General features: G+C 32.6%; 1 protein-coding gene across 2 annotated transcripts; it reads left to right on the forward strand.

Annotated features, from left to right (window-relative positions):
- Nucleotides 1-4,196: 4,196 nt before the first annotated feature.
- LOC148309753 (uncharacterized) lies at nucleotides 4,197-8,436 on the forward strand. Of its 2 annotated transcripts, none has more exons than XM_088259463.1 (6): nucleotides 4,197-4,347; nucleotides 4,626-4,797; nucleotides 5,701-5,816; nucleotides 6,389-6,533; nucleotides 7,387-7,499; nucleotides 7,670-8,436. In XM_088259463.1, the coding sequence occupies exons 1-6, from the start codon at nucleotides 4,323-4,325 to the stop codon at nucleotides 8,299-8,301; spliced, it is 1,203 nt and encodes a 400-aa protein (XP_088115589.1). In that variant the 5' UTR covers nucleotides 4,197-4,322; the 3' UTR covers nucleotides 8,302-8,436. The 2 variants fall into 2 exon arrangements, with proteins under 2 accessions (XP_088115589.1, XP_088115590.1); XM_088259464.1 differs by having other exon boundaries at nucleotides 6,392-6,533.
- Nucleotides 8,437-14,112: the final 5,676 nt, after the last annotated feature.

A 14,112-nucleotide genomic window follows, 5' to 3' on the forward strand; every position in this document is an offset into this window, starting at 1 on the left:
AAATAACCCGTAGAGTTATTTGTAAGTAATAATATGTACTTATATGTAAGTAATATCTATCCATTTTCAATTTAAAGTGTGATAATCAATAGCCCGCAACTTAATGTTCTTTAAACCCAGGTAACATATAAAGTAAATATATTATTAGATTAAAACCAATCTTTTTAGCTTTTCCACTTTATTTTTATTTGACCAGCGACCGGGTTTCGTCGTTACCGACATCATCAGACTGGTCTGATGATGTCGGTACCCGGTCCGACGAAACTCGGTCGCTGGTCAAATAAAAATAAAGTGGAAAAGCTAAAAATATTGGTTTTAATCTAATAATATATTGAAATGCAATTCCATCACGAAGTGTCAGTGGATAATATAAATTTAATATAAAGTAAATATTTTTTTTGCTTAAATCACCATTTTCGTATTGAAAATATAAGTTTTTCTTCGAATTTCATATATGGTTTTGAATAGAAAGAGTTATTGAAATACAAGGGGTTTTAAATAAAATTATAAAAATATTATTTCATTGTATATTCTAAAAAAAAGAATTCCATTACATATTCTAAAAAAAATACACCCTCAAACTCTATTCGGTTATCTAATACCACTAACTCTTCAAATCTATTATATTGGGGTATTTACTAAGTGAAATTTAAATTTAATATGGATTATGAATTAAATAAATGTATTTCCGTACCAAATGAGGCATAGCACACCGCGTCGAATCAACGTGGTGCTAACTCGATCGTGGTTATAAGAAGGAAGAGAAACTAGTCCAGCGCTCCGGATTCATGAATATAGGAGTGGAATATATTTGTAAGTGAAAGAGCTCGAGTAAATGACATAACTCCTATAAGAAAATGTATAATGAATAATAGCTACTATAGGAGAGGAAAAATACAATAGCCGTAACGATTAAGGTAGAAAAATACCAAAAAAAAACAAAAAAACATTGCATGTGTTAATTTAGGTACGACAAACATTTAAACGAAATCGTCTTTGCTTATATCGTAGTCGTTCAGGAGAAAGTGACCAACTACCAAAACGTAAAATGCTCAGGAGGGCCATTAAAGTCACTTTTGCTTCGCAAGAAAATAAACCCCAATGCAGTTTGTCATTTTTAACGAATCAATATATTATACTTACCAGTTTAAAATCCTTTGGAATTTTTTCAGGGCAATATTAGGCTAGTAAGATATGATCACGTTTTTGTCAAACAATGCACTTGGTCACTTTCTCTTGTATGACTATGATATGTAAATGCAATATTATTGCCATGTAAAAGTGATATGTGTAATATTTATATGTACATTTAAAGTATATGTGCAGTATTTATATGTAATTTTTGCATATGTAATATTAAAAGGACTTTTTTTGTATTTTACTGGATTTTTCGTCCGTTTTATTCAAAGATCGTTAAATAGAGATTCGTTATATCGAGGCTTTATTGTACTTTAAATTTGATATTCGAGTTCAGTTCAAAATATGCAGGAAAATTCAGCTCCACCCACTCACTACTAGCGTCATTCCTTAGTTTACCTATTTCATATTTTTTAGCTATGTAACTTAGCACTTTAAAATAATAAAAATGTATATAAACTTTGTACATCACAATAAGATAAAATACCGACGGTCCTTACGTAAAGTTCTCTATCTGCAAATCTGTTACTTTACAGGAGAGAGCTTGGAAGATTTTTTTCAACGTATTTTTTTTATTAATTAATGGTTTATCTGAAATTCTAAACTAGTATTTAACATTTAAAAATACGATAAAATAATGTATTAAATCGTTTAAAAATTTAATGCTTTGTCAAAATTAAGTAGTTAGCGTTTTAGGAGTTCAGTTCATTTCGAAAATTCAATGGATACGCCTGAAAACTAGGCGTAATTTATTTTACTTCTTTTTTTGTTTGTTTATATTTGTAGATAACGGTCAGTTGATAACATACACCAAATATCTCAAAATTGACAAAAATGTAGGTAGAGCACTTTACGTAGGGCACGTCGATACATCTCTGCATTTCCTATTTTATCATTCTGTAAGTAGGTACATAAAGAAAAACGTGGCTGAATTAGCTTTGACATATATATTCCATTTAAACTAAAATAAATTCGTTGCCATAAAGTTTGCATCTTTATCGCCAATTTAAGAACAAATCTTCAGAACTTTCGGGAATCTTAATATTTTCTAATTTTCAAGAAGCTTACGGGGCTCCAAATTTTTTGGCAACGAAGGAGGGGAATTCTCTCAACTTTTTTTAGTTTTCAGAATGCCAAGAATATGAAGCACATTAGAATGTCATTTAAAATGAGGCACTCAGGTGCGTTGCACAACCTCGATCCAAGACCAGTACCTACGTATTTTTTACTACAGTATTTTTTAGCTAGACAAGTACCGATTTTGGCGCCTCACCTGTTTTCAATAGTTCAAATAAAGAACAATTTAATATTCTTCTTCTTCTTCTTTTTGTAGATCCCAAAGATGTGCTTGTGCTTCCGCCTGTCGCTCTTGAGATGTTGACTCCCAGCTATCTTTCCACCTTTTTGGAGGTCTGCCTGGGGTCTGCATCCTTCAGGGTTTCCTTGAAGGGCGATACGTGGAAGTCAATATAAAAATATGATAAAAGGGTCGTCGGCACCCAAAATTATTATGATTTTCAATTTTTTCAAGAAACTAATCAAATATTCCAAAACCGAATTCGACGAAAGAGATACTTTTTTATATGGTTCTCAGAATTTTATTTTCATATATTGTTTGATGTCTAAAATGGCCCTGGATATTGCCTAGATGTTACGACTGGTAGGTAGTTCCTCATCCCCCATATCCTTCCTCCCCCCTCCACTCCAAAGGTTGGTACCTACTGCCTATCTGCTTAGAATCAGTTTGTGATAAAGGTTGAAATAGCATGTCATCTAAAACCTACCTTCAGTTTGTCATCCTACCCTAGAATGTATGAAAAAATATTTTTAGCTTCTCGTGATAAAACTTTTAAAGTCATTTTATGTATCATCCAGTATTCATTTTATCCAGAAAATAATCCATCTAATACATTGAAATAATTCGTACCTAGTTAAATTTAAATAAATACATATTATTTTTTGACATCTCATCAAAGATGAAGAAGAATATGGAAGTCTTGTTCTTGAATCACTAGAACTTCACTAGAGACATTTATTGGTAAGATGTAAAGAATTATTCTTCTTCATCTTTGATGAGGTGTCAAAAAATAATATGAAAATAACTCCTGTAATTGGAGATAATCAAGATTTTGTGAACAAGTACTTGGACACACTCAAAATGTTGTAATTAAATAAATACATTGGTTACTTGTATTTTTTTTATTGAGTTTACAGAATTATTTACCTTTTTTATTAATTTCCGCCTCCGCTCCGTGGTGTAATGGTTAGCGTGTTTAGCTACCGCGCTGGAGGTCCCGGGTTCAATTCCCAGGGGGGGAGTGAAAATAAATATTATTAATTTTACGCTATATTTATTCAATAATACCCTGGACTGGTCCCTGAAGTGCAGAAGTGATCACCCTCGCTTCATGTAAGTAACGATCAACACTGTGTCAATACGATGCAGTGGCCTATGCACCATTGGATGCGGATAAAAGAAAATTATTATTAAACTTGGTTTAATTTATTTTTATTTCTAATAGTAAAAACTAGTAGAGTAGCCAAATAACTATCGTAAGCTTGTTTCCATTCCGAAAAACCATTCGTAAAAAAAATAATCGTCCACGGAGTTTGATAAAATTAAAAATAAATTAAAAAGAAATCACATAAAATTTGTTACTAACATCCACATATTTTTTTTACTCGCACCACATCTGACTACGACTAGTTTTGATTTTTTTAGTTGCAATTTTGAATGAATATATAAGGAGCAAATTCATGGCTCGCAACACAGCGAACGTGAAAACACTACTCTGTGAATACTTTTCTGGACACCAAGTAGAGGAACAATCATATACGGTTTGATTCTTTTTCATTATTCAGGCGTTGATTTTTAAATTCTTTCGTTTATAAGTAAAAAAATATATACTTTTCATATTTTAAATGCATGTACCTGTAAAATAAAATAAAAACATTCAGTACCGGTTATTGAAAGTGTTGTGTAGGTGCCTACTTCTCTTCATAATATTATATTGGCAACATTATTACCGTAACTCTTAATACGGATATCTGGTAACACTAATTCATATATGGCGTCCTTGCCTCCGGTTGCTGTTTTTGTTCCGCTGTTTGATTAATTCACCACAAATATTACTATGAAACATTAATTGGTTTTCTATTATTTTCAACATCAATAATATTGCAAAATGGCTTCTCACTCATCACCGGAAGGTAAAATTTTGTTCCTGTTTTTATTCCATTTTTAGTTTTAATTCCTGCCTACCGCGATCTGTCATTTGACACCTAAAAATAGGTAAATATTTTGGATTTATTTACATAACATTTAAAATGTTAATTTAATTAATAGTAGAGGAATGGTATGCAGTCAATCTTAGTACAAATATTTCATTCTACTCCTACGCCTTGTTTCACAACAAGCTATTTTTAATTCTTGTTTTATCGTCGGTATGTTTCGCGTATCGTAACTCCACGTTTGTCTACGTTTCCAGCTATGTGGATCAAATTTTTCTCTGATGCTGGTCTCCCTGCTGGTATCGGAGCTACTTACGCTCTGACCTTTACTGACAACAGAATTCAAATGAACATGCTCCTGGATTTAAACAAGGAGTACCTGAGAGAAATGGGGATTTCATGTATGGGAGATGTCATCGCGATTTTAAGGTAAGTTTTTCAATTAATTTTATATTGAACTCGATTATAACTGCCTTAGAAATAGCTAAGCATCAATTTCAAATTGTGTTAGAAGAGTGAGAAAATCATTTGATGTACTGCAGATTTAATTTATGATACCATAACACAATTTGAACGGGAAAGGTATTTCTAACCGTTCGGTCAATTGATGCTTAAGAACGGGAAGGGTATTTTTACCTTCTGCGCCAGCCTCATTTCAAAGTCAGAAAAGAAGGAATTACATATTTATTTAGTGTTTTTATTTTAATATTATGTACCAATATCATTGTTAAGGTCTTAACTTTATGTACATAATTATCAAATCCCGTCGCCAGTGGTCTGCAGGCGTAAAAAAACACCCATCCAAAATGTTTAATTGCTTCTCGTTTGCGTCAAACAATCTCAATAATCTGATAATGAGTGTAATATAAATATAATATATTAAATTTTCGAGCAATATTAACCCTGGAGACCGACCTTGATTCACCGTATGCATTATAACTTTAGTGAGAAAGTTATATGGCTTTTTTTACAACTTATTTCTTTACAACTTAATTCTTTCATTGATTCAGCATTTAATTTTCAAATCTCCATAATTTATATTAAAATATTAAGTTAAACACTGATTTTTGGGCTCTACTAAGTTGTATGTTTTATTTTTTTTTTTAAAAACAAAAATAAAATTCATTGTGACAGTTGTTTCGCCTTGTTAGGGCATTATCAAACTACTGATTTGTAACAGCAGTTTGGTAATGCCCTAACAAGGCGAAACAATTGTCATGACAAATTTTTATTTTTAAGTTTTTTATTGATAAAATATACAACTTGGTAGACCCTAGAAATCAGTGTTTGATTGTAAAATTGAACTACTTATTTAAGTATTGAATTTTTCAGGCATGCAAAACAAGTTCACGAGGAAACAGCTAGAGACAGAGTATTGAGTATAAATGGCCCCAAAGTCCCTATAGCGGCGGTGGCTGGCCGCCCCGGTCAGCAAAAGCTCCCAACACGTTAGTACACATTTTGCATTTAAAGGCAAAACATTATTTTTTTCACATAATGGTAATTAGTTTAACCTTCATTTACTCACTAGACCAGAGACTCCCAATCTTTTTCCGTTTGCGGGTCCCTTAATACTTCAGATTTTTACACAGCTCATACGTCAGGAAAACTTAACTTTTTAATACACGTTTAATTTTTCATAAAAATTTTGAGAATTGTAAATTCCAAAAAATTTGACAAATTGTTCAATTAAACAGGCGTAGTGGGTAAATGCTCGACTGCAAAACCAGCGTTGCGGATTTGATTCCTGCCGATTGCTAAATAAATCCAAAAAAGATTTATTTACAATTGGTCTGTGTGTTTGTGATGTATTTTTCACATTTTCCTTTCCTAAAAATGTCAAATAATAGAACAAAAATCATAAATTGTCGTAAAAACTCACTGACTCTAGTTTTTAAAATAACACTCAGTAAAACTATATCACTGATTCTAGTTTTTAAAATAACAAATAAAATTGCATACGGTGCCTTGATTCCCATTCCTTTGGTTGTCAGAATTTTAGATTTGCAATTTATTCCAGCAGCGACCCGAATGCTGGAGCACTACACACGCAACTCTCCTGTGAGCCCCACTCCGGCCAATGCCATATCCAGTGTTAAGGAAAGGCTCGGAGCTATTCACATTACGGGAATGAAGAGGAAAATTGTTACTCCTGCTGACCAAAGGTATTTTTAATATGTGGTAAAATCTATGCCTGGTTACTTTTTAAAAGACAGATTAATAATCATTATTATGATTAACACATTATTGTCAGGCAGTTTTTTCTAATTAGTATTATAAATAGGGTCGTATACTATTCACAAGTAACTGCAAACCCAATTACGATCAATACAATGTTGTTTGGCTACTGGCGCTCTACCAAAAGTAAGCAAATAGAATGCTTACAAGCGTCTTCTGCTCCCTACCAACAGTATGTTAAAAGGTGCAAACTGACCGGAGCATTTCGTCGTAACGTAACATTCGCGGCGAGCATCCGACTTCGGATGGAGTACTTGGAACGAGAGGCGAGCAGCCCTCGCTGTACTGACTTTACAAATGCTCGCATCGTAACGTGTTATGTTACGACGAAATGACTCCGGTCAGTCCCCACCTAAAACGACGCTTTTAAGCATTTTCCAAAAACAATATGTTAATGCTTCGTTAAGTGCCATTTTTATCGTTTTTATGGTTATCACCTCAAGGGTACTGTACAAAGAACTTAAATATGATTTTTATTATAGTGATTGAAGTTTAAATACGCTATTGTATAAATTATAGTAATAATTTGTTAGAAGCAAGACAGCTTCAAGTTGTGATGGTTGCTCTATCTCTTACCTCTAGATGCTTTAACTCCATCATTTATGTTAACAGCATGGTGTGAATATTCAATATGTATATGCATTGGTATATGGTTACAGTAGGTAGATTAGAGACTCTTAGAAGGTTACTTTGTATCAACATAAAGTATTTCCCGAATAAAGTAATAAAAAATATCTTTAATATTTTTCTCATGTTTTAGATTGTGATATATTTTTTCAGCTCATCTCCTGATTCTAATTTACGAGCAGACACCGCAGTACCAACTAAACACACAAGACAAACCATCTCCCAGCAAAACATCCATGATGAGAATGTATCTTCTGAATCCAAAGGTATTAAAAACATATTTTAATAAAATTAAATACATCCATCCAACGTCGTAAGTTGCTAACATATGTTTGCTTTATTTACACAAATTTATATGTCGTATGTTATTGGCGACAACTGTTCAAATATCTTATTTTGATAACCTCAACATGACCTTGTTTCTTTTTTTTTACAGTTCTAAGAAAACCCGCAGTGTTTTCACGTTTAGGATTTAACGACGATGTGAAACCTACCCTCAGTTCGACTGCCTCCAAAATAACCATTACAGGTCTTAAAAAAAGTATAACCAAATCAAACAGTACCATAGGAGTGTTTGATAGACTCGGTAACAAGGATGCCGTCAGCTTGAGACGCTATTCTACCGATAGTAATGAACCGCTTAAATATGAAGGAATCTTGAAAAGCTCCCCTCCTAAAAAAGTTATCCTCACTAGACCTGCACCCCTAGAAACCGTTAAACCTGTCAAAAAGTCCGGAACTATGAGAGCGGACGAAGAACCTGTAAATGTCAAAGACAAATTACCACCTTCTCATCAGCGGAAGTCTGTTCAGTTCTCTCCGCATATTCATTACAAAGAAATAGAAAAACGCGCCTCGACGGAGGTTTCAACGCACGTTCCGACGCAACCGTTGCTGCGAACTGTCACGCTGTCAAAAGTCAATGCGAATATTCCACAAGTGAAAAAAGTCATCAAACGTTCACCGATATCTTATTCTAAAACTAGCGTTAAAGCCCGATTAGGTCAAACAAAAAATATTACTATTAATAAACCATTGAAACCTAAAGTGTTCGAAAGATTGGGATAAATTAACACATTTTGTGCGGGAAGGGTATTTCTATCCGCGCGGCCAATTGGTGCTTATCTCCGGAACGGGTAGTTCTGTTCTACTGTTACAAAAATGGTAGAATAGAAGAGACGGTACTTCTAGTACTTTTCTACCTTTTACGCCAGCTGCATTTTAAAGGCGGGTAACGTACTTCTAATTGATTATTTTGTACGAGTATTTAATGTCAACACTTGAAGACGTTTCAAACACACACATCTACAAAAAGATAAGACAGGCCATCGTTTATTTTACATTCACATATACTCTTGCGTGGCTTACTGCGTAAGAAGGTTATTAAAGTCAGTGAAATAATTTTCGTTGACAATAATAATGCTCAAATTATACCTGTCTTCTTTTCACACGTTTTTATCTTTTCATGGGTGAACAGAATGGCAATATTTTCAGAATGCATTTTTTACATATAGTTTGTTCAATGGATTGCTAATACGGTATAGCAAGTATTTATTTTAATGTAAAAACATAATATTGGCCTTCTTCTGTCACTTTATTATCCTTACATGAATGAATGAGAAGACAAAAGTTCATTAGCGATCGGATATGTGATATTGGGTTATTGAAGAAATCAGATGAAGCTATTTTTGTAAAATTTGGCTTTGGTTTACTTTCCGCTGGTTTTCGGCCGCTGCACGCACCAGTCGGTGTGCCGCGAAGCCCGCACAAAATGTGTTACTAGCATATTAAAAATAGTACGTTATTGATAAATTTTATAAGCATTTTGAGTAGCTACTACACGTACCGTATTGGATTATGTATCTGTATATGTTATGGTTAATTACGACAATATTGTAAGGCACACTTAGGGCGCTTCTGCACTACATGGAATTTTACTGTCCGGCAGTCTGTTTTTTTTTTTTTAAATAAATGTGACTATGACAGTTAAGCGTGTTACACGCGTTTACCGATCCAGAAAAAGACGGACAAGTGCACAAGCCAATCATCCGTTTTTTCATGCTAACCGGACTGCCGGACGGTAAAATTCTGTGTAGCGCCCTTACCAAATTAATATTGATACTAACTGGATTCATGATCTTAACCATATCATATACATGTCGATGAAATTCTCCCAATCTTAAAATATTTAAATATCATTAATTGATTCCGCAGTCACTAAGTAAAACTTAAATTTAATTTTTTTAAATATCCTTAATATAACTAACTAACTAACTAACCATCACGCCGCTTCCACGCAGGGGTAGGCAGAGAGAATAGAACGCCACACCACTCTGTCTTTGCAAACATTCTTCGCCTCTTCCACGCTCATGCATCTCCTCATACATATCCTTAATATAGTTATGTATAATTGAATACGTTGGGATAGATAAACAAGTCTTACCTTTAATTTAACATCACATTACTAAAATACTATTCATGTTTTTTTTTTCTCGGAAAGCGCTACAGTTTTTGTTTGCAAAGATTTACTTTATAATGGAATCATATTGGTACAGTATTTATTTATTTTTTTGTTTCAAATATATTGTCGCTTCATGTCAAAATCAGCTATCAAATATTTTGCATGTTGGAGGAAAAATATCAATTATAATTAAAAATATTATTAATACATTATCTTTATTTTACCACAATGTCTCGTTATTTATATTTAATATGATTTAATCTTGAAATCAACATAAGATACGTTTTTCATCATTGATATGATAAATGGCATAATGACACTTTAGTCTGCTTATTTCATAAAATATATCATAAGTGTACTGCGAAAACTAAGTCAATATAATATTAAAACAGTTGATATTTGAATGAAATCGAAATGACTAAATATTTAATAAAATCTGAAGAATACTTAACCGTATGTATACCAAAATTAAGTGAAAATTGTAAATGCGAAAACAATAAGTTTTTATAATAACAAAAATTTCACTTTAAATTAGTTTAATTTCTTTCATTTAACACATTTCAGATGGGCATTTTTTACGCTTGCCAATTGCTGGCAACGGGATTTGATAATTATTTACATATTGTTGAGACCATAACAAAGAGATTAGTAAATAATATTCATATAAAACCATTGGATAATTCCTTCTTTTCTGCCTTTGAAATGAGGCCGGCGCAGAAGGTAAAAATACCTTCCCATCCTTCAGCATCAATCTAGCAAATGGGTAGAAATACCTTTCCCGTTTGAAGTGTCTTAATATCGTTGACAAACCGGAACTTAAGAAACACGCATGCTGCGACAACACCTCCCAGCTCTACCGCTAAAATACACTGGCTTCATCGTCAGAATATTGACCGCTGCACTTTTGGCTAAGTGTACTAGAGTCGATATATCGATTCTCCGCACTCTGAATGATTAAGTTCATAAGCATTTTACAAATTCTGAATAATGCTTAGGTTCAGGAACAAAATTCAACTCATACTTGAATGTCAGAGTAAAGAATTGAATCAAAGAAACGAGTTTAAGAAACCTGCGCAGTTTCTAGCATTCAAATGAACCTACTTAACTCAAAAAATTACATCAACTGACTTTGACAAGTCTTGCAGTATATTTACGATATATTAATATTAATATAGTAAAATTTAATTATGGCGTGCCATTTTTCACAACACTAAAATATATGTATGTATTTCAGCTTTTAATTTTTAAGTCCCAGTCATCAATCATTTTGCTACGTTTTTCTCTGTATGTTAAATAATGTATATGCTATATGAACCTTAAAGGACTGCGCTCTTCAGGAGTAAGTATAGGCTATAAAACTTATAAAGTTGAAGTCTAAGTAGGGTGTTGCATAAACTGTAGCTATATTTCAAAGTCACTTGGAATTAGGTTATTTAAAGCAAGTCTTTACCTCATGGATTGGAATAAATACATAACTATTGTTATCTAAATTGTTCATAATGATTCATACCAATATGTTATGAAACTAGAAAGCATTTAAATAAAGATGTTTGAATGCAAGTTGTATTTTTATTTAATTTGGTGATGTTTAATATAGTAATATCTGAGTAAAAAAATACATACTTATGTTTAAGGTGGGATATTCGATAGCCCGCAACTTAATTTTCTTTAAACCCAGGTAACATATCGCCCACTCCTTTCAAGAACGTCATAAATCAAAAAACTTGATTTTTCAGGAGAACGTTTTTAAAGTTTCAAAATATAATACAATGTATTAAAAATAAATATCAAGCCACTTATGGAACTTTTTACTGTGCGACAGATTTTTTTAGGTAAAACCTGAAGGTTTTTTCTCCATTTGAAAAATATTCAGTATGTTTAAAAAAATAATTAAACAATACCTTTTCTTCAAAATGCAAAAACAACACTTTTGCCCTGTAGCGGGTAAATATTAAGTTAAAAATATGCTTCTTTTGCTGGGATATAGTACATTTTCTGGGCATTCCGAAAACATGCACAACTGAAAAATGACGATTTTTGATTTATGACGTTCTTGAAAGGAGTGAGGGATATAACATTTTTTTTTTCTTAAAACATTGCTTTTGTATTGAATAAATAAGTTTTTCTTCAAAATAAATATATGGTTTTGAAAAGAAAAAGGTTATTGAAAGGTAAGAAATTTAAAAAACGAAAAAAATATTTCTCCAATATATATATATTCTAAAAAAAAAAGATTCCAATATTTATTCTAAAACAAAATGTGCGCGAATAAAATGTGTGGCTTCTCGCTCAGATTGCTGCGCACTGAGCTGTGTATTTGAGAGTACACCCTTAAGCTTTCCTGAAATGGTAAAGTATGAACTTTACTTATGTGTAAATCAATGCATAATACGGTTCTAAGGCTAGAAATAGGTATTCAAAAGAGAAAGCTTTTAAACTATCACGCTTCAATCAGATACAGAATCTGCCATGGGTAAAAAGTTATCTTACCAGCTTGTGAAATTTGTCAAGCATGCTTTGTGAAACCCATGGCATGGATTTCTCTTCTGCCAGCAGTCAGAAACAGTGAGTGAGATGATCTTAAGAAAAAAAAAACCAATACACATTTGTTTACCAAATCATTTTGATAATTTTCTTTTCCTCATAATCAGATCACAGCAAAGTACCCTTGAAGTAGAATCTTATGAAAATGGTGCTATATAAATTATCCAAAAAATATATTACTTAAGAGTATGAGATCGGATACCATAGAACGGGGCTACTTGAACTTTGATGTGTTACTTAAGCCCAGTGCAAAAAAAAATAAAAAGTATTGTGACAATAAGTGTCACCTGTCAGGGAAACAATCAATCATGTCGATACGTTCATTATTGTAGACCAAATACAGATCTAAATATTCTTTTGTACTGGGCTCAATTAGCCCCGTTCTACGGTACTTTCCGCACAGATCTCATATGCAAATTTTTATTCTTGTCTTATTTCCTTCATAATATTAAGTATGTACTAACATCATTCACCTAAAAACTTGCAATAATTGTGTGATTCCTTTGAACATAAGTATTTTAGATAAAGAAAATAAAAATTTAATAATTCTTCCTCGTTTTATTTCAATCCCATTTTTAGTTGCCTACTTACCTACCTACTGATTTTCATAAACTTTAAAACAACCTTACCCTAAATTTAAAATCTGACATATTTATGTCACAATTTTTTGTTATGTGAACAATGGAAGAATTACTTCAAACGAATCTATTAAATAAATCTGGTGAAAATGTATCGGCTGATCATTTCAAAGAAAAAACGGTTTATGTATATTTTTTCAGCGCTATTTTTGATCCCAGGACGGAAATATTGCAAACCTTGAAAGATATATATGAAAAAGTGCACAGCAGATGTTTACCAGTCGAAATTATTTTCATTTCGATGGATGATACTGAAGAGGAAATGGTGGAAACATTTAAAAGTCACGGAGATTGGATAGCAATTAAGCATGGAGAATGTAAAATACTTGATCTTATGTACATGCATGGAGTGACGAGTGTTCCGACATTGATTGTGTTAGCGCAAGATGGAAGCATCATAAGTCGAAATGGAATCATTGATATAGAAGATTACGGTGTTGGAGCGGTTTTATCGTGGGTTCCGATAACATACGCATTTACAATACCGCCAAAAAAATAATTCGTTTTATAAATAAAATGATTTGAGTGGCTCACGATTTCCATAAAAATTGTTTCATTTTACTCTGGTCATTTGAAGATGAAGGAATGTCAGTTTATATTTAATTTGATATGTATAAAAATCAATGCATTCATATATTAAGATTTCTCCATCCCAGGATAATTCATTTCTGTAACAAGCTAACTAACCATTACGCTGCTTACTGCAGGGGTAAATAGAGAAAATAGAACACCACACCAGTCTGTCTTTGCTAACGATCTTCGTCTCATCCATATTCATGCATCTCCTTATACATTTCTGCTGATTATTCCGACCGCCCAAGTATTTGGAATACTTGATCATGCCAAGTTTTCCTGTGTCTTCCTCTGCTTCTATTACCAACCACATACGCCTAATAAATTTGTTTTTCTATTCTTTCTTCACTCATTCGATTCACATGCCCAAACCATCTCAACACACATTCTAAATGTTATCAATAATACTTATTTCAGCCTTGCATTAGTTTCAAATCATTTTGTTCCGTTTATCGGGGCAGCTTCTTAATTGGACCTAATCTCAAGGAATGGAAACCAAACCAATGAACTAATTTGAATTTACATAGGTTAATCAATATTAAATTTTAATAGAATAGTAAATTTAAGATGCAGTACATGTATGATTTCAATATTTACTATAACCGTTCTTTTTGTAATAAGCTGCAGTCATCTGGTATAAGTACCCTTTGCGCCATTAGGTGC

Source organism: Brachycentrus maculatus, unplaced genomic scaffold (assembly GCF_059751285.1).
Source record: "Brachycentrus maculatus isolate JH-2025_06_01 unplaced genomic scaffold, ASM5975128v1 h1tg000117l, whole genome shotgun sequence".
Taxonomy (NCBI): Eukaryota; Metazoa; Arthropoda; class Insecta; order Trichoptera; family Brachycentridae; genus Brachycentrus; species Brachycentrus maculatus.